This window comes from Sipha flava, unplaced genomic scaffold (assembly GCF_003268045.1).
Source record: "Sipha flava isolate LNK unplaced genomic scaffold, YSA_version1 67_pilon_pilon, whole genome shotgun sequence".
In the NCBI taxonomy this organism is placed as follows: domain Eukaryota; kingdom Metazoa; phylum Arthropoda; class Insecta; order Hemiptera; family Aphididae; genus Sipha; species Sipha flava.
In genome coordinates this window covers 1,584,755-1,611,253 of record NW_020273607.1, presented here as the reverse complement: position 1 = coordinate 1,611,253, position 26,499 = coordinate 1,584,755, and the positions used below count along the sequence as shown (strand labels likewise).

Sequence of the window (26,499 nt, the reverse complement as noted above, 5' to 3'; positions counted from 1 at the left end):
GCTTTTTTTGCCAATCAAATTAATAAAAATTGGTCCAACAATGTGCGAATTTACATCAATGAACACTTAAGTAAGGTCAGAAGACATATAATGTATAAAAAAAAGGAGGCTGCAAAAGAAAAACATTATAAATATGTTTGGACAAATGAAGGCGATATCTTAATTCATAAAAACGACCTGTCTAAGGTCATTCGTATTAGAGAACGTAGCAATGAAAATGCATTAAATATTCTGTTTTTATTTCTTTTTTAAATTCTCAAATTGTGAATACTCTATAGTTTAATAAATAATGATATTCAATATTGTATATCTGATATTAATCAGGTTAATTCAATTGTAACATTAAATATTAATGATTTAAATACATTAAATATAGGTAATAATCAATTTTCTATAATCGCTATGAATATAAGTAGTATTAAGTGCCATTTTGACAAAATTTTGGTATTATTAAGTACTTCACTAGTTAATTTTGATATTATTTTATATGAAACTTGGCTTTTAAATGAAGTAAATTTTGTTATTAATGGTTATCAATCCTTTAATTCTCTCGGTGTAAATAATAAGTTGGATGGTCTTACTCTTTTCATTAAGAATATGTATCCAGTTAAAAATGTTTGTACTAACTTCATGTCGAATATTAATTCTATTGAAGTAATTTTTTATATTAATTGTGTAGAGCATATTGTTACTGGGTGTTATAGATCCACAAGTGATAATATTGATGTTTTTTTGTCTTCATTAAATAATTATTTGACTCAAAATTCTGATTTTAAAAATGATATTATTTGTGGTGATTTTAATATATATATATATTATATTATATTATATTATATATATATATATATATATATATATATATATTATTATATATATTAGTATATTTTGATGTATTAAAATGTAATAATCTAAATGTTATTAATTATTTAAATATTTTTGCTGGTTTTGATTTTTTTCATGTATTAATAAAGTAATCAGATAAAACAGTAATCAAATAAGACAATCAAATACTTCTGCTTCGTGCATAGATAATTTCTTCGTTAAGAGAATTTTACCAATTAATATTCATTCTTATGTTTTCCTTTCTTCAATTACTGATCATTTTAATATAATCTTATCTATTAACTTAAATAATAATCATAAACAGTATAATAATTGTAATAATACTAATAAAGTTTTACGAATTATTGACTATGATAAACTAAATTTAAGTATTAATAATTTTAATTGGGATAATATGTTAATTACTATAGACATTAATAATGATGCCACTAATTTTATGAACAAAATTGATTTATGTATAACTAATTCTACCAAAAAAATTTCTAGACTATTTAAGTCTTATAACTATAAATTAAAATCATGGATAACAAAAGGAATCATTGTTTCTATTAGACACAGAGAAAAAATGTATGGTCAAAAAATTAAAAATCCAAATAATATTACACTAATATAACAAATTTAGAAATGTACTTAATATTTTGATTAAGAAAGCTAAAAATATTTATTAATATAATAAAATAAATAATAATGTTAAAAAACTTTGGGAAACAATTAAATATATAATTAATAATACATAATAATACACAAAATAATTCCAAAAATACAGTACATTCATTAATAAACAATGACGGTACTATGATATTTGATACTTTTATTATTATTATTTATGATTTCTTTCCTACGGTAGGTAAGAATATCTATGATAATATTTTAAATAAAAATTATATTAAAGAAAATTTTCAGGATCTAAATAAGGGTTGTTTTATCTCTTAAATTATATATTGTATTCCTATTACTTGTGATGAAATAGCTAAGTATATATTTAAGATTAAAGACCATTGTTCTTTTTATGAAAATAATTTAACAAATAAGGTATTAAAAATGACTTCTACAACTATTTTAAAACCTTTGGCAATCATATTTAATAAAATAATTGAGTTAGGTATATTTCTTCATGATTTCAAAAAAGCAGTGGTTGTCCCATTATTTAAATCTGGTGATAAATGCTTACCTGAGAATTATAGACCAATTTCATTAACTCTATCAATTTCAAAAATCTTAGAAAAATGTTTTAAATTAGACTGATTAATTTTTTAAATAAAAAAAAAAAAATTTTTCTTGTAGACATTTTGTTTTAAGGAGGGAATTTTTACTAATGACGCTTTATTTTATATTACTAATTATATTTATAGTAATTTTAATAAAAGCAATTATATAATAGGCGTTTTTCTTGATATAAAAAAAGCACTCGGCACCGTAAATCTTGATCTATTAATTAGAAAATTACAATATGCTGGGATAAGAGGTAATATTTTAAAATTAATTAAAACATACTTAAGTGATAGAACTCAAATAATTAGAGTTAATGGTTAATATAGTTATGTAAATAATATTTCGATTGGTGTTCTGCAGGGTTCTGTCTTAGACCCTATATTATTCAATTTTTATGTGAATGGATTTCTAATGTTTCTATAAAAAGTGATATTTATAGTTTTTCTGATGATATGATTATGATTTTTAATAATAAGAGTATTGAAGTCTTATTTGATGAGGTAAATCATTCATTAGATATTGTTCAGAGTTGGTATGATAATAATTTCTTAGAGTTAAATCTAAAAAATTCAAATTATATATTATTTAATCTTAGATCTAATTCAGTTAACATACATATTTTTATATGTCCACATTCCATAATTGTAAAAATAAAATTGTATCATGTAATTGTCAACATATTCAAAGAGTAAATCATATAAAATATTTAGGGTTTATATTTAATGAAAAATTAAAATGGAATTATCATGTAGATAAATTGTTAAGTACTATCAGAAAACTATTTTATAATTTTAAAAGCTTAAAATATGTTTTAGATATTAAATATCTAAGAATTATATATATCTTAGGTTCAATCTTTAGTTTACTATGGATTGCTTTTTTGGCGTGGTACCTATAAAAATTATTTGTCACTCCGTTAAATACAACTATTAACAGTTTAATAAAAGTTATTTACTCGAAATCATTGTACTCAACAAATCAGTTATACATAGACTTTAATGTACAACGCATATCCATATTATATTATAAATCTTTACTTTTACTTGTATATAAATTCAGACATTGTTTGAATACCATAGATCATAATTATAATATTAGAAATAAATATAATTCTAATTTATATTTTATTAAATTTACAAGACTATAACATTTCAGAGTCCTGAAATGAATATTTACTCATTAAAATTATATATTAAGCTTAATCAATTTGATAAGGTTACACTTAATTATGATTTATAAATCATTTCCTTTCTTTTACTATTTTATTATTTACTATTTAATTAACTTATGTTATTATACAATTCTAAATTTATCGTTTATATACTATAATGTTATAAGAAACTCTCATTTCTTAACACAAGCTTTTAGCTTTTTAGAAGTGAGCCAATATAATATAAGTCTTCTGTTTTATTATATTATATTATAATATTTTTCTTGTACTTTTTGTTTTGTTACACCATAATGTTTTATTGGCAAAATAAACTTATTATTATTATTATAATTAAAGAATCGTTTAATGATAATATTATTTATATAACTTCAAAAATATAATTCTTCAAAATTAAAATATTGGATATTTATATTATATTTCTTTGCGTATGCCTTATAATTATCTCTGCTAGTAAACAGAATTACTATTGAATTATACTAAAATAATAAATAAAATGGGGTAAAATATGGACCTCGATCAAAATATTAAAATTTATAAAATCATTAATAATTAATAATTAAAATTTTGCACTCCAAGAATTGGATTTTATGTAAAAATAATTTTAAATTATTATATTCATGGTTTATTTCCATAACAATTTTTACTTTCAATATAGTAAGCAATTGCGATTGTTATAAACTGAGATGTTTTTGTAAATCAATTCATTCAGTATCTATATGCAATACTATGAATTATTATTGTATTATATTTGATTAATTAGTAATTCGTATTTGTTTTATTTTCGATATAATACACATGAATTATATGGTTTTTTATTATCCTTAAGTCTACAAGGAACAATGTAAAGTAACAAAGCTTTACATAATACTGTTTTAGGAAGTATGTTAAATTTTTTAATTCCGTTTTAGTATCTCAGGCTGTTGTTATCAACGTAAAATATTCATCCCTACACGTTTGCTATTATACACGGGATAACATAATGTTTCAGACATTTATACAAATGTTTCCATTTTAGTCATGCAGATGGGGTATTTATACGGGGTGTATAGACATGAATTATAAATTGGGTTGAATTTATTGCAAAATAATGTGCAAATAAAATACTGTAATAACTTGATACAGTGATATTCAAACATAACTGTGTAGCCAATGAAATTCAACTCTAAATAAAATATTGATTTAACATGATTTTATTATAAATGATAAAATGTTTCCGTTCAATTTTAAAATGGTACTGCCGTACAAAATTTAATTAGGTCATACGTAAATAATAATATTCAATGAAAATATATCCTATAAGAATTGTAATACTATTTCAGGTTATTAGTTTATTAAGTCTAAGAACAATAGTTTTAACAAAATATCGCCGTAAAATAACTGATTTTTGTAAATATTAAGTTATTTTTAATAATAATTATAAAAATTTAAGGAGAACATGTTTTCGATACTTTCTTGTTCGTTTACTATTATTAATATCACTATGATATTAGTTTTATATACGTATAACATGAACATAAAATGTAGCTCATATTTTTTAGATTAGTTTTGAAAAGTTTTGGGAATTCTAAAAGTAACCTCTGTTAAGTACCATGGTACTATATGCATATACGTTCAAATAAAATTGATTAATTGGAAAAAGTGACTCTTTTGAACATATTTAATAATAAAAAAATTAAAAAAAAACATCTCATTGTAAAACCGAAACATTACTTGTTTCACTTGGAATGTAATATAATGAGGGGCATGAAAAGATAATATAATATATTTAGGATTCCCATAATTTTTAAATAGAAAAATATCGAGTGATTAGCAATACTTCAGACATTCAGAACATAGTAATCAAAATTTTATTTTACAGTGGCAGTCATATATAAATAGAATCGAGTACTCGATATTAAATTAGGCATTAAATTATAATAATTATTTTTGAAACAAAATAGAAAAAACAATTTCGAACACATGCATATGTATATATATATATATATATAAAATTTTCTTGAGCTTTTAAGCCGTATTTTCATTGGAAATAGTGTTTTTTTCAATCTGTCACGATTGGAAAAATAATATATTTTTGTTTTGTCCGTCGGATTATCAAGTACCTATCCACATGAATATATCATGAAATATTATCTGCTGACTAATTGACCACCAGTAGTGGTAAACACTCAACAGTTTATATTGATGACCCAGATAGCGTGGCACGTAAGATCAATTTTCGAGACTAATGCGAGGTACTATGGCGTCCAGAGTCCACTTTTTTTGAGACGTTGGTAAATTTTAAAATTAATTTATAATACCAATACGTTAGTAGGAGGAGCAGTCTAATGGGTCACCTTAGAATAATGAACCCTGTGAAGTTTATTGTACCCTGACCGAAAATTGAATATGCTTCCATTTAAATGTATTTCCATACTTCACTCAGTTTGTTTTTTCTTTTTCCTTTTTATTTATTTATTTACTTTTTGTCATTGACTCAATTTTAGTAAATCGTGTAGTTCGCTCTTATTTATATGTATATTGCAGAATTCATATGTGTCAAAAAACCAAAATAAACTAAACATCGTAAACACTAGTTATATCACGTGTTCGGCACGTGTAGACGTGTATTTTTTATAATTTCATGTACGATATTAGTACTAGCCTCAACGATTAGTGAAGGTTATAATTTTTCGTAATATGCATAATTATAAGTATAATTGCATTTGTTAATTTTACATTTGACAGAATTATTGTTCATCCGATTAAAATTGTTACGAATTTTTGATTAGGAGATTCCATTTATATTTATTTGCTAATATATTAATTTATAATTGTCTTTGAGACGATACAAATAGTTATTAAAACAGATTTGTTTATATCTTACGCGAAAGGATCTATACATTTGAGCTTGGCTTTTGGGATTTAAAAGCATATTCTTGAATTAGTTTAGCAAAATGGTTAATGCTTTAAATATAAATTCACATAGTAGTACGACAGTTTAAGAAAAATTTTCGATATCTAGCAATTTCAGTTTAAGGGTTTAACTATATCGAAAAATTCACAAATAAAGCGTTATGGAAAATATGGAAAATAATGATGATTAATTGAAATCATATAATTTTAAAATGCTCAAAACAAAAAATGTTCATACGGCTAACAGTTTTATGGACATAAAGGTCATATTTCATTAATCACAGAAAAAAATATAAATAATTAAAATTAAAAACAATCAAAACAATTATAAATACCGGGTGATAACTTTAAAAAAAAAATAAAAAAAAAATCAATAAGGATACTGATGCCGAATGTTAGTTTTTTGTGATAATTATGTTTATTCATATGATATTTGAAGAAATTACAATCAATTATAAATCAACGTACTCGTAAAACTATTTTGTGTGAATATAAACGATAAACATTACAATATTATTGATAATGAGATCAATCAGATAAAATTTATCTAATTGATATAATTGTATTAACATATTTAATATATTAAGATTTAATTCGTTAAAATTATTCACTTGAAGAATCTTACAGTATAGTTCAAACTCTACGACCATTATAAACCTTTTTGTGTTAAATTTCCAAAATTAAATCAAATAAGAAAATTTAATTTTTCTATCGTAATTTAACACATTTGACAGCAAAGAAGAAAACTTAACATTATTTCACATATATTTTTAGAATTGCCTCATGCTTAAGAAAACTATTGAGAAAATTGAAAAATTACATGCTTAAAGTTCTATCTTCATAAAATTTATCATCTTGCTGTACAAAATTGTTGTTGAAAATTTAGTACTTTAAAAGTGTTAAGAAAAATTTTTGTAGAACCAATACATTCCTTGAATACATAACATAAATAAAATAATAAAAATTTAATAATTATAGACAATCAAGTGTGTATTTTATGTATAATAATTATACAACAAATGGTGATTTTTTTAAGCATGCTGGTCTATTTTTATGCATTTATTTAGTTCTGAATTTTGTAATTTTCAAATACAGTTGAAAACAATATTATGGAATACTTGAAATTTTTAATACGACCAAAAAATAATCGTATTACAATACAAACTTTAGTTTTTCAAACAAGGACTCCACCTTTTTCATTTTTAATTATTCAGCAGATATTTTTGTTCGAGAATTTTTATGTATCTAAATCATAATTCGAACTATGTATATGGTAGTTTTTGAGTTCTATATAATATATTATTTTGTATACTGAGAATAATAAGCCTTGGGCGATGGATTGACGAGTAGTTATGGGAACTGTAACGGACAACTTTGATTCGTTAAATATTTTTTTTTTTTCATAAACGAAATGAATATTTAAAATCTGTGAGTAATAAAAATGCAATAAGTAGTACAAATAATATATTCTTACTGGGTTTGACGGCTTGAGTGAAACCACTCTAGTCCAATTACTGGAGTACTAGTTTTTTTTAGTCAATTCAACCAAAATAAATATTAAATCAGTAAATGTTAAAATTATTACAAGAATGATGAGCATCATAATAATTGCTCGTGGCCCAGTCGCGATTCGCTCGACCGCATGGCGCACAGCAGTGGGCAATGCGTACACCATAATATATTATAGATTTCAGACGCAAACGTACACACACACACACACACATACTGCAATGATTGATGCAATCATTGATACATAAATAAAAATTATATAGTTGACTGCGGGCAACAATCGGTTCGTTTAATAAGTATCAGAAAAATAACTGAACGATCGTGAAAAACCCACAGCTAAAGAAAAATTAATTTTACAATATTTACATCTTGCCTATATCAATAGTCCATAAATGAGGCGTAGACAGTATTTTGTAATTGACTGCAATAGGATAAAAATAAATTAATAATCTCCAATTTTCGATCATACAGTTATGTCTCCATATCACCAGAGACAGAGAAACTAGGGAGTACGTGATACACCATCACCGCCACCGAGAATATATTGAAAATTTACCAGACAATATATTAGGTACTTATTTACCTTTCATTAATGTGCAAGCGTTTTATTGCTTAAGTGCTTTACTGTATAATTTTGTTTTTAAGTGTGAACGAATCAACAATACATAATAATTATCATATACGCAGGTGTCTACTATTTTAAAATTATATAATTTGTAATTTCGGTAGATTATTGTTGTATGATGTTTACCGCACGTTTTTATACGTTACAAGTGGTCTATGTCATATATTTGTATATAAAGTTCAATATTTAATGATAGTTAATCACTAAAATGTGACATAAAAAAAAATAAATGAAAATTTTTTAGTACTAGGATGAATACAGGATACATAAGAGATTATTTTAAGTTAACAATATTATTTTCCATATAATCTCAATTTGATGATTTTCATTATTCTATAAGTAGTTACGACTTTACGGGTTCCAACAGTGGCGTATATAGGAATTAATTTCGGGGGGGGGAGGGTTATGAAAAAATATATACTAAATGAAGGTTATAAATTAACTTATTTTTAATAACTATGAAAATTAGAATACATAAATTTAATTACAGGACAAAGTCTAATTTTCGAGGTAGATTTGCAAAATTATTTATCACTTCTTCGGTGTTTATTGAAATACTTCGATGAATTGACATGAGATAATCCTGTTAGTCGATTTTCGCTTGTACTATTTCTCAAGCACGACTTCAATCTTTTCAATATCGAAAACGATCTTTCTGATGATGCTGTTGAGACTGGTAAAGTTACTAATATTGACATTAAGCACCATATATTTGGAAAAAAATCAACGGATAGTTTATTCAAAGTATCAATAGTAGATTTGGATTTCTGACAAACCACGGAACATTTGCAATTATTCTGAGGATTTTGTTTTGGACAATTTGCATTTTTTTGATGTGCGAGGATGCACAATTACCCTGTACCGGGCAAGCGTAGGTAAGAATTGGGCGTATAATTTGCTTAAAAATTAGGAGAGAGCATTTTTTTTCCCATACTAGACAGTTTGGTTTTAATTAATACATAGATTAAAGAAATGCACACGTGGGTCGTACTAACCATAAATTTCGGGGGGGGGTTTGAACCCCCAAACCCCCCCCCCTATATACGCCACTGGGTTCCAAGAGTGAAGTATTGACTATTCAGTGTATGAGTTACGTGTGTAAACTAAAATCAAATATACATAATAATAATAACTATATTCGAAACTATAATTCAAAAAAACTATAATTCTTGAAATAATTCAAGAACGGCTGGACCGATTTTGATGATCCCTGATTTGTTAGGTTCGTCTACATACAAGAATAAAAATAACTCTAATCTTGGTAAGAATTCAGACATTTATCTAGATAAGTAAACATTTTATCATAGATAAGTTATTAGATAACTTAGCATTATTTATCTAGATAAGATAAAAGATGACAAAAATCTATCTAGATAATTTATCTAGATAAGTCCCAACACTGATACCGAAATAATTATTATTGAATTTTGGCTTATAACTCAAATTTATATAATAATATATAACATGTACATACCTCGATAAATCGAAGATCAACAAACTAAGTGTATGATTATGAATAACGATAATCGTAATTGAAAACCGATTAATATTATTAATCAAATATTTACCTAATGCTTAAAAGGTACAGTTATAAATTCAACGATATAATTTGGCTTTGCCTAAAACTACTCTTGCCCAGGCATCAGATAGTTTACATGTTTTATGTAAGTACATTCAAGAACAATGAGAAATTGGAGAAGAGATTTTTTCCGTGCTAAATGTTATTGATAAATTTAGAGTTAGGTCAAATAATAAAAAATATCAGATTTCTTTAAAAAATAATTCTATTTTATTCATTACATTGTATTTTTTTTTTATTACACACAATTTATTACTTTATACTTTTTTAAAATTTTAATACAATGTACATACCAACATAGATTTTACATTTATTAGTAAATATATAAATAAATAAAATTATAAAATTAAATCTTTGTGTTTTTAAGTAAAAAAAAAAGTTCGGTAACTCGAATTTTTTTTTCCTATTCAAGTAAGCGAGGTTCCACTGTACATATTTATTGAATGTTAATTATGTATATGTTGATTTTATTTTTATATATTATGATAGCTATTTATTAATGATTAACTAATAATTATATTAAAAAAATTATAACATAGAAACTTATTATTTTTAAAAAGTACATCTGGATATAACATTTTATTTTAGCCAATAGATAAATTAAAATTAAAAAATTAAATCAACTAGTACATATCTTATATGTATATAAGATATATAATTTATTATGTATACAAAAGTATTATTTTCAGATTGTATTAAAAAAAGTAAGAAATCATGTAAAAATGCATCAGTAGACAAAATAAAATAACTAACTTGGCACAAGCACCATTCAACAAGAAAAATAAATAATAGTAAGTATAGGACATATTTTTTACAACTATAAAAGGACATACAATAACGAGATCGGGGGTGGCACTATAGGATAGGGGATGAAAATACCTACCCATAGACACCACCCACGATATAATAGAAACAAGGGGAGAGAAGCTACCACCGGAAACGTAGACGCGACTAGACACCGGATGAACCAATTATGCAAACAGTTCACTAATTGGTACGGTAATATGTTTATTATATATCGACGCCTCGCCGCCGACCAACTCAATCGCATCGTACACTGTTCAGTAATCACTAGATTCAACTAAAGAACCGTGCACCGTTAATTAAGCAATCAAAAACGACCGACTAATGTCAAACCTTTCATTGAACGTCGACACGTACATAAGTAAACCATCTTTACAAAACACCCCTCACGACCACGTGGCAAGTGACGCCAAGCGCGCACGCGTCCGGGTCTCGTACCGTCGCGAAGGTTCCACCAGCAACGTGAGCAAACCGACAACAAACTTGCCATGCCTCACAAGGGCGCTGGACGAAAATGCGTTAGCACTCCTCCGCTAATCGCCCCAAAGAAAAACCGAACCTCTCCGCTGCTAAAAACTTCCACTAACACACCCTCTGCTTCATCATTATCATCCTGCTCCGAAGACAGCTGGAGCGGCAGCGAAAACGAGAACTCTCCGTCCGCCTCACCTGGACTACCTGCAGTCATTTACAATTACAATGCATCGAACAAACCTACACCAGATAAGAAATCATTCACAAATAACCCATTTATCGACTCAAATACTGAAATCGAACAACGTCTTCCAAAATGTCTGCCAATTTTCCTACCAGGTCCTGCCTGGCCAGCGCTGTCCCAGCCGAAGGCATTCTAGCTAAGGCCTGTAACAACAATAACATCAAACTTCAATGCGCCAACATCGATCTGTTTAGAATCGTTCAAAAATATTTACATAAAAACAAAATCAATTTCTACACCGTACCGTCTTCAACAGAAAGAACCGTCAAGATCGTTATTTGAAAGGTCCTTCCTATCACAAAGGAGGGCTTCTTCCAGACAACACCGAACTTGAAGTATCTGATGAACAGAAAAGCAAGGGTTACGACGTCACAACAGTATGCCAATTTGACAATGCCACTAGAAAATTTCCTCTCCACATGGTCATTCTTGCCGCCACCCCTTCGAGCAAACAGATTTTCAACGAAAGCTCTCTCTTTTATATGGCCATATAAATTGAAGCTTTCAAATCAAGCAAACCTGCGCAGTGTTTCTCCAGCCAAAGGTTCGGTCATTCTAAGGGGTACCGCTTAATTAAGTCTGTACATGCGACGCTTTACTAAGCCCTTTATAATGTATGTTTATTTATGTATTATAACAAAATAGAGAAATGTGATTACATACAACTACGTGCATTCATATTCTTTCACGATCCAGAACGTTACCTCGGACGTTCCATTTCAGATAATACTATTATAATACTGATATATTTAAAATATATAAATATTATAAATTAATGATCAATAATAACAAATTAAAGACGGAGATTTTGATCATATATGTTAAGAGTTATAAAAATTTATATTATTGTAATTGTTTTATTGACTTACTTGAAATGATTTGTCTTTTCTAAAAAGTAGCATTATCTATGAAATATAGTCTTTGAAATTATAATATTATAAACTTTAATTTTATGATAATTTATTTTCAGGTCATCAAATAATAGTGTTAGATATCAATAATAAGCAAGCAGCTAGTATTCCAAATGAAGTGATTTTATTTATATAATTTGACTCTCAGATTAAAACTAATATCAAACTTATTGTATTAATTTCATTTTAAATAAGAGTATATGTACTACATTTTAAAAATGATATTCTATTAATATATTCCTGATCGTATACATACTATGTTTATATTTTAATAGTTGTGTATAAGTAGATAAATCCCACCTAATAAAAAAAACAATAATAAATGTGTTAAATATTGTATTATAAGTATAAAAAAGTCAGTTCTAAAAGTGTTGATATAATTTTGATGGACAAATTATAATATATCAAATAATAATACAGTTTCTTTTTTATTACTGAATGTCTGAACGTGTGTCTTAAATTATTAAACGTGTATCCAAATAAAATAAATTTCTTTGTTTCCTTCTGCATATCTATATTTTATATAGGTACATAATACATATTAAATATTTTTAATCCATTTAAAAAACTAGACACTAGTATTTATAAATTTAAAGTGAATTTAAATACAAAATTTATTACATTTTAGTATTCAAATATTTAATAAGTTCTGAAAATTTTTTTAATAAATATTCAACAAATATATTGAAATTCTAAAAAAATATTTATTAATTACAAGAAAATAATTATTTAATAATAAGTTACAATATTTATACAATTTTATATATTTATATTTATAATATATATATATAATATATATAATATTTATATATATTTAATAAATATTTAATTTTTGTCTTTTAGAAAATATATGTCTCTGGTTCAATAATTATTTATATGACTCACAATATATAATTTAATTTATATATAAAATGAAAAACAAATGATTATTAAATATTTTCCTTATAAGTAGAATATTTAATAAATATTTTAAATACATTTATTTGCTGTGTGGGATATTATTATAGCTATTATAATTTATTATTATTATTATGTAGTGCTAACGTTGTTAGTCATGTTCATTCATGTAAACAACGTCGTGTCGCCGTTTAATTATGTAAACTAAAAATTATGTAAAAAATCAGTTTTCGAATTAATTTAAATTGCAGTTCTTCGATATCAGTTAATATAAAACAATAATGCAATCATGATTATTAATTTTCTAAGTATTTTTGGAAAAGTGAATCCTTCTTAAGGGATGTTATAAATGAAAATGTCATTATATCATTTACCAGGTACAACGCACAAAATAAATTTGTTTAGGTCACCCCTCTAATTCAATGAAAAATAAAAAATTATATTATATTATTCATACGACTAGAAAGATTATATCAACATTCATCAAACAAAATTATATTTAATTTGTTCAAGAAACTAAACATTTTGAATTATTTAAACGTAGTAATATAATAAATATAATTTGTTTATAATTCATTACATTATTAAGATGTCCGATTTCAAACTCACCTCATAAGATTAGTATACCTAAACGGTATGTTTACGTTATTATAAGACATTAACTTCCTGAGTATGCAAATAAGATCCAGTCCGTCAAAACAGTTCGTTCAATCTGGTCGTTTTGTTTTATTGTTTAAACGCTAATGATGAAGTGAATTATGTAATCGATAAAAAAAGGCTATACGCATTGGCATTATACGGTATATGTATTTAATATAAAATTACATATAATATTTAATTTGAATCTATGTTCGAAACACTTTCGAAAAAAATGAGAAAAAAATATATATATTTCGATTTCGCTCTTTAAACAACACAATGAAATGCAGCAATACTTATTGAACTGTAAAGTATACCACACTTTGTGTATTATAACCAACAGCCGATCCGACAATTCCGTAATCCGGAAATCCAGGATTCCATTTTATTTGAGGGAATTCGAAAAAACGGTCGACTTATTTCCAGTGACGGCGCCTGAATTTTTTTTTTTTAGGCAAGACCACAAAAAAATAAGATTTCAGCAAAAATAAAATAATAATAATCATAATAAAAATAATTAGTATTAGCTAATCACTATATTTAAAATATTAAACTAGTACAGCACTATGGCAAAACTATTTTAAAATAGTTTTAAATATGAAACATTCCTACCAATCTGCCCAAGAAAGCACGCAAAAAATGTAAATGTTTATTTTATATTTTTATCTTTATTAATAAACTTATTAATTCGAGTCACTATTTTAAAAAATTAATTTTATAAAATCTGATCTAATAAACCGACTAACAGATGAATGTAGAACCGCATGTACTTTATCAACAATTACTAATTATAAACCAAATATCAAGGAATCAAATAAAAGATTATCAAACATGACACGTCACATTAAGATGAGGAATAATTACCAAAGATATTTAACTATATATTTATTTAAGTATTACATTTTTTATATTAAATACTTTAATGATAAATATTTTTTTATAATATTTAATTACACATTCAAATCAAAAAAAAAAAAAAATTCAATTTTGGCACGTAGCATCAAAATAATTTGCAACTCCATGACCTATATTATGTCTAAGGTAGGGTCAATGATAGAGCCATAGTGAGGGCTAGGCATTTTCAGGTAGGGCCATAGCCTTACCTGACCCGTCCCTTATGCCGTCACTGTTGATTTTTATCGAGTACAAAGTGGCTCACCTGTACAAGGATGGATCACTTGGGTCCGCGCCAAGTCTGATGTCTGGTCGTGACCCGTAGAACCTGGCTGCAACGCCGGACAGTGTGCCGGCCAACAGGTGGGCCACGTGTTTTCCATCCGGTCTACTTGTCCGGAGGTTCAATTCCAACACGCCTGGCTCTTCACCTGGTCGACATGTGAGGTCGGAACTGGCCTCCTGTGAATTACATAATACGAATAATTATAAAAAACACAAGAAAGCGATATCGATTAAATAAATAGTAATCAATTAACCATACAATATACACGTAGAATAGGTTTTTCGTTTCTATTTTTACAGCATAATCTTGAGCGCATGGGCATTCTCAAAAGGAGATAGGGCGGATGGATTTTCTATGGATCTAATCCTTTATGCCTTTTTTTTTTTTTTTTAAATGGATTGTATTATTATGTTCAACTTATATTTGGTAATATTACATTAAATAATCGTAATCAATAAATATTTTTTTTGACTTGTAATAATTTTCTACACGATTAGTATACTTACAGATGAAAAATCACAATTACAGATTAATATCCTTAACGCTGCTCTTGTTCAACGCTAAGTTCATATATTAGTATAAATAATGAATTATTCTCTTGATACCACCGATCCATGAGACAAGTGTTAAGTGATATCCTTCCGTTTTTCTTATTGTTATCAATGGTTTTTAGTTAAAAATGTGTGAAGTGATATTTATTAAAGGTTAATGAGTTAATACTTCTTTGACATTTGACAGTTTGCGATCTGAAGTATATGAAATCAATTGAAATAATTCAAGCATTATATTATATTTATTTTTTATTAAAGCTTGTATATTTTATATAATTTTGTAAATTTATCTTTATAATTAAAAATATGATATGTTGTAATTTATTGTTTGTGATTTTTGTATAAGAAAAAGAGTGGAGGGCTCAGCTCTCATGCCTCACTTTTTAATACATTTTAGTAATACCATAAAAAAATCCTTAGAATGTTTTTGCTTCAACGGTTTATAAAACTCGAGTTCTAGATAAAATGTGAAATATAAACTTGTTCAAATCACCAAATTAAAAATATTTAGTAACAACATCATACAATATGATTGAACGTTCAATTATGATTTCAATTAATATTGGTGGTCTACTGAGCAACTTTAATAAACTACACATAAGTATTCCACTTTGAACAATTACAACACTTTAGTTCTATACAAACGTATATGAATACAAAATGTACAAATACAATGAATGTTACTTGCATACACAAAAATGTCAGTAATTAATTTCCCATTTTAATATTTTAATTTTATGTCCCAAGAATTTTCATTTACAAATTAATATTTATAATTTAATTTACATTTATGGTTTTTGTAAATTATTAATATAAGACAAATTAAAAATAATAATAAAAAAAAACAAATTGTCTAAAGTTAAATTGTATTTTTTTAAAAATACTTGTATATAATGTTTTAATTTATTTACACGATTTTACATTTATATAACTTATTGACCTGTTTAATTATTATTTGTTCTTCCAGAAGAATTAAATTATTGATAATATACTCCTCGTTTTTACCATTTGTATCTTTCATAGTTTCAAAATAAAGTATTTGAATACCATGATGCGTACACTAATTATACCGTTTAAACTGTTAAAGAAATATTACTTTATTATTATTTATGTAAATACACATTGTTGCAATTATAAATTATAAAAAAAATATTTCATGTAAAATAATATTTCAAACTAAATTTACTTTATTTTTAAGTATAAATCTTAATATATATAATATATAATCAAATAATATAAATGCATACAGTAATATAATAGTATAATTAACTGTGAATCCCATCTCTTGGATTTGTAAATGTTCTCAAACTGTTTTCAAATATAGAAGCCATGTAAATTATCGCTTTTGCTTAAGTTTTTGGAAGTCTTAAAAAGCAGGTGTATTAGCATGAACAATAAAAATCGTCAGATTTCGATTTCGGTACTTGCACATAATTCATTCGAAATTTATACGTTTCACGACAAGTTCTCACAAGTGTACTTACACATTATAATTATATGAATAGGTGATTCTATAAAGTTCTTAGTGAGTCTTCGAAACCGGAATGAAGGATTGAATAATAATAATCAAATAATTATACGAACAATATTCGATACAGAATATTTCCCCTCATTATAGATAAATTTGCATGAGTCCATGCTTTCATTATGTGAGTGTGTATTTATCTTTTATAATATAAAATATAATAATAATATAATATATACTAATATATTATATATAATAATATAATATAATATATTATATTTATATAATTATCTGTTGGCATGTATAGACTTTCCAGGTAATGTTTTTAGTTTTCAAAAGTTTTAATGATCTTGGAACAAAATATAATATATCGGATCGACGTATGCTCAGACGAACACTTTTCCTTCAACATTTATTGACAATTATTATTATTATTATTATTATTATTATTACTAAGAGAATATTTATTTTATGAAATACTATGTTTTTTTCAACCAAGGCAGTTCACAAAAGGTGCATTGATTGGGATTCCCGTTTTAGCATAAAATGCCTTGACCAGGACTCTAAGTTTTTCTAATACCTACGTGGGTTATTAATTACAATAATATAATCAATTATACATCTCATAAATGATAAATATTACGAACCAATCAATTGCATGAATTCGGTTATAATACATATTTAGTTATCTGCACGAATAATGAAGTAAGGATATAAACTATCTCGTCTAAAACGTGTTGCTTTTGTCTATTGAACCGTACATCAATTAAACTTTAACTCCCCGCACAATCGTTCCTTCATTTCAATAATAATTGTTGACAAATACCTACACGCCCAAATATATCCACCAACTTAGACTTAACCAATGTGTAGTAAACACAACAGTAAGGAATATAAGTTTAGGTACTAGGCTAAATTGAAGTTGGTACGATAACGATATGTATCTTAACAGCGTTATTTCCAGCGAGGATAAATTGAGAATACATTGTTTTAACGTTTTATCGATTATTTAAGAAGCGAACGCTCCTACGTTTCATGCTTGAACGCCTATCTAGGAGCAATGGTTCCGGACAAATGGGCTAGTGCAAGATTGATCGGTTTACGAATGTGTACCGGTACTATTAAATAATGTTTCGGTAATCTAGCGAGGACCCACGACTGGACTCTACAATATTTGCACAGCAAATTTTTATATTTTTCAGCCATCTGTTGGTGGTCGCAAACAACATTATTTAATCGACGTTGCCCGTTCATTACGGCAGCGCTTCCTAAACTGGCATGCCCATCAGGTCTCACTCCATACAATGCGGACACGTGAACCACTTTATTGGATTACGTACGGCCATCACGTGTACTACACAGCCAAATGCAATAATGTGCCGTCTAAATAAATGCCCCTCGGGTCGTGAAACGGCCGAGTTCATTTAGTCTTAAGTGTGGCTGTGACCGAGATGACACTCAACGGCATTGAGAGGATCGGAATATTTCCGGAGGCTTCTTGCATGAGTATGATGTGTCTCTCCTCTCATTTATGGTGATGGAGACATGTTGTGTACTCTGGACATTTCGGGTGGAATGGAAATCAATCAGAACCCTAACACGCAAGAACGATCCGAATTAAATCGATTTAACTTTAATGAATAAATAATTGTAACAAGGTCGAGTTTGAAGTGTGCGCGGACGTGTTTACATTATTGCTACGGATTGGTCATAGAAGAAGAATGTAAAAGCACTTACTTCAATTAAAAGAAAAAACCTATTACGTATACCCCAAATGCATTTTACTGTATAATACCATAGTATTATTCTATAACATATTTTATTTAATGCGTAAGTGTTATGATTTGTAATTCACTGTGGAGTGTTCAATAGTAGTTAGGTTAAGTGCTCTTCAATTAAGTCTATTCATATCAACTTCACGACATAATACTAAACATAAATTAGTCGTCTACGAAACAACAACTTTTATGCAAAATACAAGTTTTAATTAGCGATGGGTTCGTTGAGTTTTCATAATTTTAAGATTTGGATAAATTATATACATAGTATATGTGCTGGAGAAAATACATATTGAATACATACTTAATTTAAAACGATACTTTGTTTAATGTCTTTACATTACTTAAATAACTATGATTTATTTTATCTGATTGATAGTGATTATTGGACTAACTGTGACAATGTTTAAACGTAACTCCATTGTTGTTATACTTAATTGTAATACGAATAGATGAAAAAGTTACCCAGTGTTCTATATTATTTAGTAAATTAAATTGTAATTTTTGAAAATGAATCACAAAGTCTGTAATCTTTTTCAAATGAAATCTGCAAAATCGGTTTAAAATATGAACTATAGTAGAACCTCGATTGTCCGAACTAATTGGGATCTCACCTTCTTCAGATACGTGAATGTTCAGATATTGGAAATTGTTTAAACCATAACATATCTAAATATAATCTCACACAGCATTTGTTAATCAAAACGATTGTATAAATATTTAATTTTGATTAGAATTAAAATATTTAAAATTAAAAGTTAATACTTTATTGAATAAATGTATAATTATTTTATTTTAAAAATAAAATATTTTACAATATTTATTAAATATTTTAATATTTATATTTGATTTGGTAATAGTTGGTAATAGTTATTAAAATAAACTTAATATATTAACTTTTATTCAATTTGAGAGTTTAAATACTTATTTAATTCTTAACTCTCAATATTCACAAAATATTCATAATTTTAATTAAATTTATAGTTTATATAGATTTAAAAATAAATATTAAATTTTCAGGTATTTAAATACCTATTGATACGCAATATTGTATATTTGTACTTTGTTATTCCACTTTTCTGAATAATATCCATATAAACGTAAAACATAGGTTGTACCTATTTATTTTATAAATAAATAAATTTTCGATATGTAAAAATAATATAAATAGACTCGGGGCCATTAACATGGGTAGGGAAATTTACGGAATCAAACCCCCTAATTCTCTTTTCACAGTATGAAATATTATATGGACGTGGTGACTTGAGTTACGAAAATTATTATTATTTGACATCGAAGTTTGAACCGCTGTTTGCAGTCGTGTGCATTCCGTTTAAAATAAAATATTATTTTATTTATCTGTATTTTCCTTAAATTTGTTTTTAATTTCAATTTTGTGGTTATTAATATTGTTTTTGTGTACTACACGATCAAAGATTATCAGCTACATAGCTGGGGTGTACTATGACGGAGCGGTGCTGTACAAAGTATTAATATTCTATCGTTCGATTGATTTAACACGGGAATTACCGCATAAAATCATTAATATCAGTCGTCACACGCCGGCACGGCCTGGCAGCAAACATTATCTAATGAAAATTGGCATGGAGCGCGGGCGCGGAGGTTCGATTGAACCGGTCAACGGCGTCAAACTCAAAACTGTTTACTGTATAGTGTTAAGCATTTGGCGTCTGACATCGATAGTAGTCATTGCATATTATCCGTCATTTTTTCGTTTTCCATGTTGTAATTTATTTCGTCAATGTCCAACGATTACTCATACCTCATACGAAATACATTTACAATTGTTATTTTAACTGTTTTAACGTTAAATTTAATGCTTTTATTGTTTTAATAGTGTCAACTGACAAAACTGTGCGTAGTCTTTTGCCATTTATATAAAGTTTTTACACTTCCGGTTTATATTGCCTATTAACATTGATTATTACCTACTGAGTTAAATTTTGAAATATTTAAAAAAAAAAATTTAATAATATATTGGTAAGTGAAATTTATTATATAATACTAATTAATATATTTAATAAAATTTAAGTTTTATAAGAAATGCAAATATCATATATCTTTTTTTTTCTTTCTTAGATCGCAGTTTTTCTGGCAGCTATAGTACATACAGGTGCACATACCTAATTAAATATTTATTGTTATTAACAATTTTTTAAATAACTAAAGAACTTAATCAGTTGTGTCAGCTACCAGCATTGTTTATTAGACTGTGCATACTCATATAAATTAACTCTGCTCAGTTCAATTTCGGTACACTTTTATTACTTTATATAATATTATTTTTGAAAATCTTTGTAATTTAAATTCATTTTATAGTACCAATTGATCCTATTGTTAAACAGTTTCATAAAAAATTATACTTTATTGATAGAGACATATTTTTAGTTTTATCTTTAGTAGGTACATAGGTAATTTTTTATAACTATAATGAAGTTACAGACTGTAAATTTTTTTTTTTTTGTTTAATTTATAAACTTAGGGTTAGGTAGGTTAGGTAGATTTTAAAATAAATAGGTATGGCACATGAGAATAATATTGTTAGTAGGTCTACTAAACAAAGTAGGTTTTTAGAAGATTTTGAAATTGTAGATTTTTTGTATGACAATGAAAATAATTCACAATGTAAAATACAACCAAGCACATCTTATTAAATAAATTCTAAATTAACTGATGAAAATATAAAATTAACAACAAAAATTGATAATATGACATTTTCTACTAAATATTGGTATTTAAAAAATTAAATTAGATTTCTTACGTTTTTGTTCAAGCACTGAATTTGAAAAAGAAGTTCTTCACATACTAACTTTTCTGAAATTTGATTTGAATCAAATAGTTAACAACCAAAGAGATATGGTTTAAAGATTGGAATTAATAGACACTTGTTTAGAAAATACATCAACTCAACATACGTCTACATGTAACAATAAATCATCTTCTTTAAATGATATATAGCAGATTACAATTTACCTCTTGATAATGTTATCTTGAAGTCTTTGATGAAAAAATTTCTGGAGATATCAATTTCCGTACAAATTTAGTAAGAATAATTATTATATTGTATATTAGCTTATTATTAATACAAATATGATTCTTCACATTTATATAATGAACCTTTTAATTTTTTAGGTAAATGAAATTTCTTACATAGGCGGTAAACATGTTTAAGCAATGACAAAGCGGGTTATGGGAAAGTTATTTAAAGATAAATTATTAAAAGATTTTTCATACACCGGCATAAAAGGAAAAAAAAGTTTTCAAATTTGGCTTGTTCTGTAATTTTTGGTAAGATACATTTTTAACAAAATTACAAAATTACATTTATACAAAATTTAACACATAATACATTATCATTATGAATATATTAAAAATCATTTACATTTATACATTTTAGAATATATTTAATTAAATGACTAATATAAGTAATTTCTTTAATATTTTTGTGTTATGTATTTTGTACGTTTGAAGATAAATTATGAGTAAAATGTCTTTCAGTATAAATTTTTAAACATTTATTCAACCTTATATAAATATATCATTGCTGTGTGGCATGAACATGTTACATGTTAGTATATACATAGAATATTATAATAATCATGCACATCATAAAAAAAATCATATTAGTTTTATCATTATATAGTATTGTATGTAAATTTCATTATTTAGAAATAAATAAGACTATATATTTGATATATATTTTTAATTTTTTTTTTTTTTTTTTTGATAAAACTGTCCGTTTTTATTTGACAAAAAGCTATAAGGTGCTTTTCTGATGCTAAATCTTGCAAACTTCTAAGAAAAAGTAATTGTGTTGGACAATGTTCGGCTAGTTTTTTAAATCATTCATGAACAATTTTAAATATGGCAAATAGTTCAACAGATGATGGTTCTTTAGGTGTACTCGTGCTTTCATCACTACTGCTGTCATCAATTTTTTCGTTCTCACTTTGATTGTACAACGAGGAAATTATTTCATAAAAAATATATGTAAATATATGTATTTTACATTTCCATATTTTCATACCATTTTTAATTGAAAATATTTATCTTGAATATTTGATTTATCTCAATTATAAATATTATTTATACTTAATGATATTGCTTATGAATGATTAATAAAAATGAATAACAACATTTTACTGCATACCTTTGGAACAATTTGAATTATTTTCTGAATGTATGGTGTTTGTTGTATTATGTTGTTTACTAAATGAACTTTGAACAGTGGTACAATATTATAACGACAATATATTTAATTAATAATAAATCTCTATTATTGTATTCTATAGGATTTAATTTAATTTTACTTTAATCTAGAATAAAGCTTTGTGAAAATTTAGTTTAAAAATCCCCGTTCTAAATCATTACAATTTATGATACTTAAGAGTATAGTAATATAAACAACTGGAAATTATATAGCGTTGTACTTAAATTAAAATAGCAAATATCTATAAGCGGACAGTGTATCTTGAAATATTCAAATTAATAACATAATATTATCCTTTTTTGGTTTCCGTGAAAACTTTAGATCAAAATGAATGAAATAAGTTAATTTCTTGAATAAATATTTTAAAACAAAAAGATTGATTGCAATAATTATTTGATGTTACACAATAATTTTCATACGATTTATCTTATAGGTTTTTGATTTTGAAAAATATAATATTTCTAGTTTATAAAATCGAACTTTTCGAAGAACTCGGCTTTAAGTTTTAATAAGTAACCAAACATATAATGATAACATATGACTAGGGAACGGATTTATATGTAATTAAAATACAAAAATATGTACATATATATGTAAGTATAATTTATAAAATATGTGCTAAAAACATCCAAATATGTGGGGAAAAAAAAATTTAAAAAAAAAGTGATTATTATTATTAAATTATCAAAAAGATTTGTTGCATTGAATTATTACAATATCTTGTAAATTATCAAATGCTAAATGTCGCTTATTAGGTATCAAAATATTTTTATAACTGCTAAATTATCGTTTCACATCAACCGATGTATTTAAAGCATATTTCAAGTGTATATTATCAGAAGGCGATAATTCCAAATTTTTAAAAGGTTGTCTGCCAATCATTATATCATTGTTTTAAAATCAATATTGCCTGGAATTTTTTTCTGTAACAGCATGAATTTTCTTTTTTACGACATCTATTGGTCCGCTTACGAGTTTTAATCGCTGATTTAACAATTTGCATACTATCATTTGGGGACATATTTTTTATTAATAATTTTGTTAAATTATTTTGCATAATATTTTGAGCTTTTCCAATAGCGATAAAAGTTTCTGGATCTAATTTTAAAATAATTTCTTGTATTTTCGTACGAAGAAGACGTATGAATGATGAAATGATAAAAATATGTTTAAAAATATTTTCAAAATTAGTGAAATATGTAAAAATATATAATTATACCAAAATATGTAAAAATATGTAAAATAAAAGTATCATAATTTTAATAGGAATGATTTAAATCATAAACATTTCTTATCGAATCTTAAATATCTCGTTTTAATAAAAATATGCATTTACATATAAATCCGTTCCCTACATATGACACATAATTATTATGTACATTTCTAAAAATATCATTTTTACCGAACAACGCCTAGTCATTTATCAACAATGAAAATCAGCCAAACCAAGGAGGAAACAATTTAAATAATTAAAAGATCGATTAAATAATTATGGCACATTAAGTAGTCTCTCGTCAAACATGATACCAAAATGGAATACGCTCGGGACTGGTATGACAAATTTTACGAAGCACCTCTAAGTTGGCATCAATATGGTTTTCAAAGATAAAACGTTACTCGTTTTCAAAGATTGTGGGTTATCCTACTCTCTGGTACGTTGAACTTTTATTATCTCTTGTCCTCTCTTCATCCTCTTTCCATGTTTTCACCAATGTTTTTTTTTTGCTCTCGGCAAAATTCACATAATATAATATATACAATAATACTGACTAATATAAATATGTATAATATTTCTATAAACATTCACAATTTACACACATATACACATTCGTGTATATATTCAATATATTATGTACGTACACATAATGTGCCCGTGTGGTTATAGGGAATAGTAATTTTAAACGGTAAAAAATAACCTTTGAAGTGGTAGAAAAAATAATGGACGGTGAACAGACAGGCATCGTGGTTGTGTAGTAGTGGGACTTTCCATATATTACAACACACACAATTACGTTCGTGCATATGAAGCACTAAATAAATTAATTCAAACATGATGCGATACTGTGGGTCATAATTCCCATTAGGAAAAAAATCGTGGGAGATTAAATTATTTTTACTAAACTGTTGTGCAGTCTCATCACAACCGACATCCATTGCTGACAATTCAAAACAATGCATATTATATTCGATGTTAAGAGTATGCCACTTCCGAATGTGTTGTCTCGGACTGAAAACCGTTTATTAGTAGGTGATGAAATTTAAAACGAAAAAAGGAATGATTTACACTAATTTTATATTGTTATGATCGATCTACTAAGCGTTAAACGATCTGTCATTCACGACCATATCAAATGTACAAATTTATTTACACCCGCCAAGTCATAAACAAATTAAAATCTTCCAAAATATTGCATCAAATTTATCACAAAATTCTTGGTCAATATTTCATACAATATTTATCATAGAGGAAATACCCATACAGTTTTAGATTCTGAGTGAAATGAGAAATGTATCAATCAAAGGTTTTATGTGTGAATATTTATTTTTTTTATCCGTGTACAGTATTTCGACCAGAAAGATTACTGTGCTTGAAAAATTCACTACGCTGTCATGATCAAAAATTTATAAAATTTTCAATTTTTTATTCTTGAGATTTGAAGATTGAATACCTACGAGTTTTTCATAAGATTTTATTTTAAAGCAAAAAAAAAAAAAAAATTAAAATAACTGGACACTAATATTAATGATTTAGTCATTACAAAGTCATTACAAAATTAAATGCTGATGAAATTGGTTATTTCAACAAGTATTTTTTCAAAAATATTAGTTATTTAATTGACGATAAAAGCATAGAATAAAAATTTTATTATTTATAAGCACTAGTAATTTTTGATTTTCTAAAATTATAAATGATATATATTTTTTTTTTCAAATAAATTTGGTCGATCTATTCTATCAACCATTTTTATAAATATAAACTACCCTTCCTTCTTCACTTTGTTTTTTCGAGAGCAATGATACATCGGTCTTAAGTTTAAAAGACTAATACAGCAATACCATTCATCCATTCCTGTATCTCACTTGACCTAAGAATATTACTTAATATAATTCACAAAATATTAAGCTACTAAAATCTATAACTTTCTTGATTTTTTCCTGTAAAAATCATTGCCTTAAATTAATATTATATGTAGTTAAATTATTTTATAACTAAGAAAAATCTATAAAACCACCCAATTTGTTTAATTTTACTTTGTTATTTTTTTTTATAATATATATTACAATATTTTTTCCATTCAATTTAAGCCATAGGTTTATTATTTTTATGTTACTATTTTATTTTTTGTATTATAGATGTATTACCTAAAGCTAATCATATTATTTTTCGAGTAATTCTTATTTCATTATAAAAACAGAGAATTAATTGGTGTGATGTGTTAACTGTAATAAAATCATTAGTAATTAAATGGAATTCCAATTTAAAAATTGATTTT

The 26,499-nt window shown here is 25.9% G+C and overlaps 1 protein-coding gene and 1 long non-coding RNA gene across 3 annotated transcripts in view; one reads left to right on the top strand and one right to left on the bottom strand.

Moving 5' to 3' along the window:
- The window catches only part of LOC112691823 (head-specific guanylate cyclase), a 421,762-nt gene that overhangs the window by 187,645 nt on the left and 207,618 nt on the right, over nucleotides 1-26,499 (bottom strand). Inside the window, exon 6 of the mRNA XM_025566227.1 lies at nucleotides 14,960-15,156. Within this exon, the coding sequence (XP_025422012.1) occupies nucleotides 14,960-15,156 (197 nt within the window). The remainder of the gene's footprint in view (nucleotides 1-14,959; nucleotides 15,157-26,499) is intronic.
- On the top strand, nucleotides 20,388-22,132 carry LOC112691825. Of its 2 annotated transcripts, XR_003149352.1 has the most exons (4): nucleotides 20,388-20,775; nucleotides 20,875-20,908; nucleotides 21,570-21,838; nucleotides 21,928-22,132. It is a non-coding gene; the product is annotated as an uncharacterized LOC112691825 (long non-coding RNA). The 2 variants fall into 2 exon arrangements; XR_003149353.1 differs by lacking the exons at nucleotides 20,388-20,775; nucleotides 20,875-20,908 and adding an exon at nucleotides 20,916-21,048.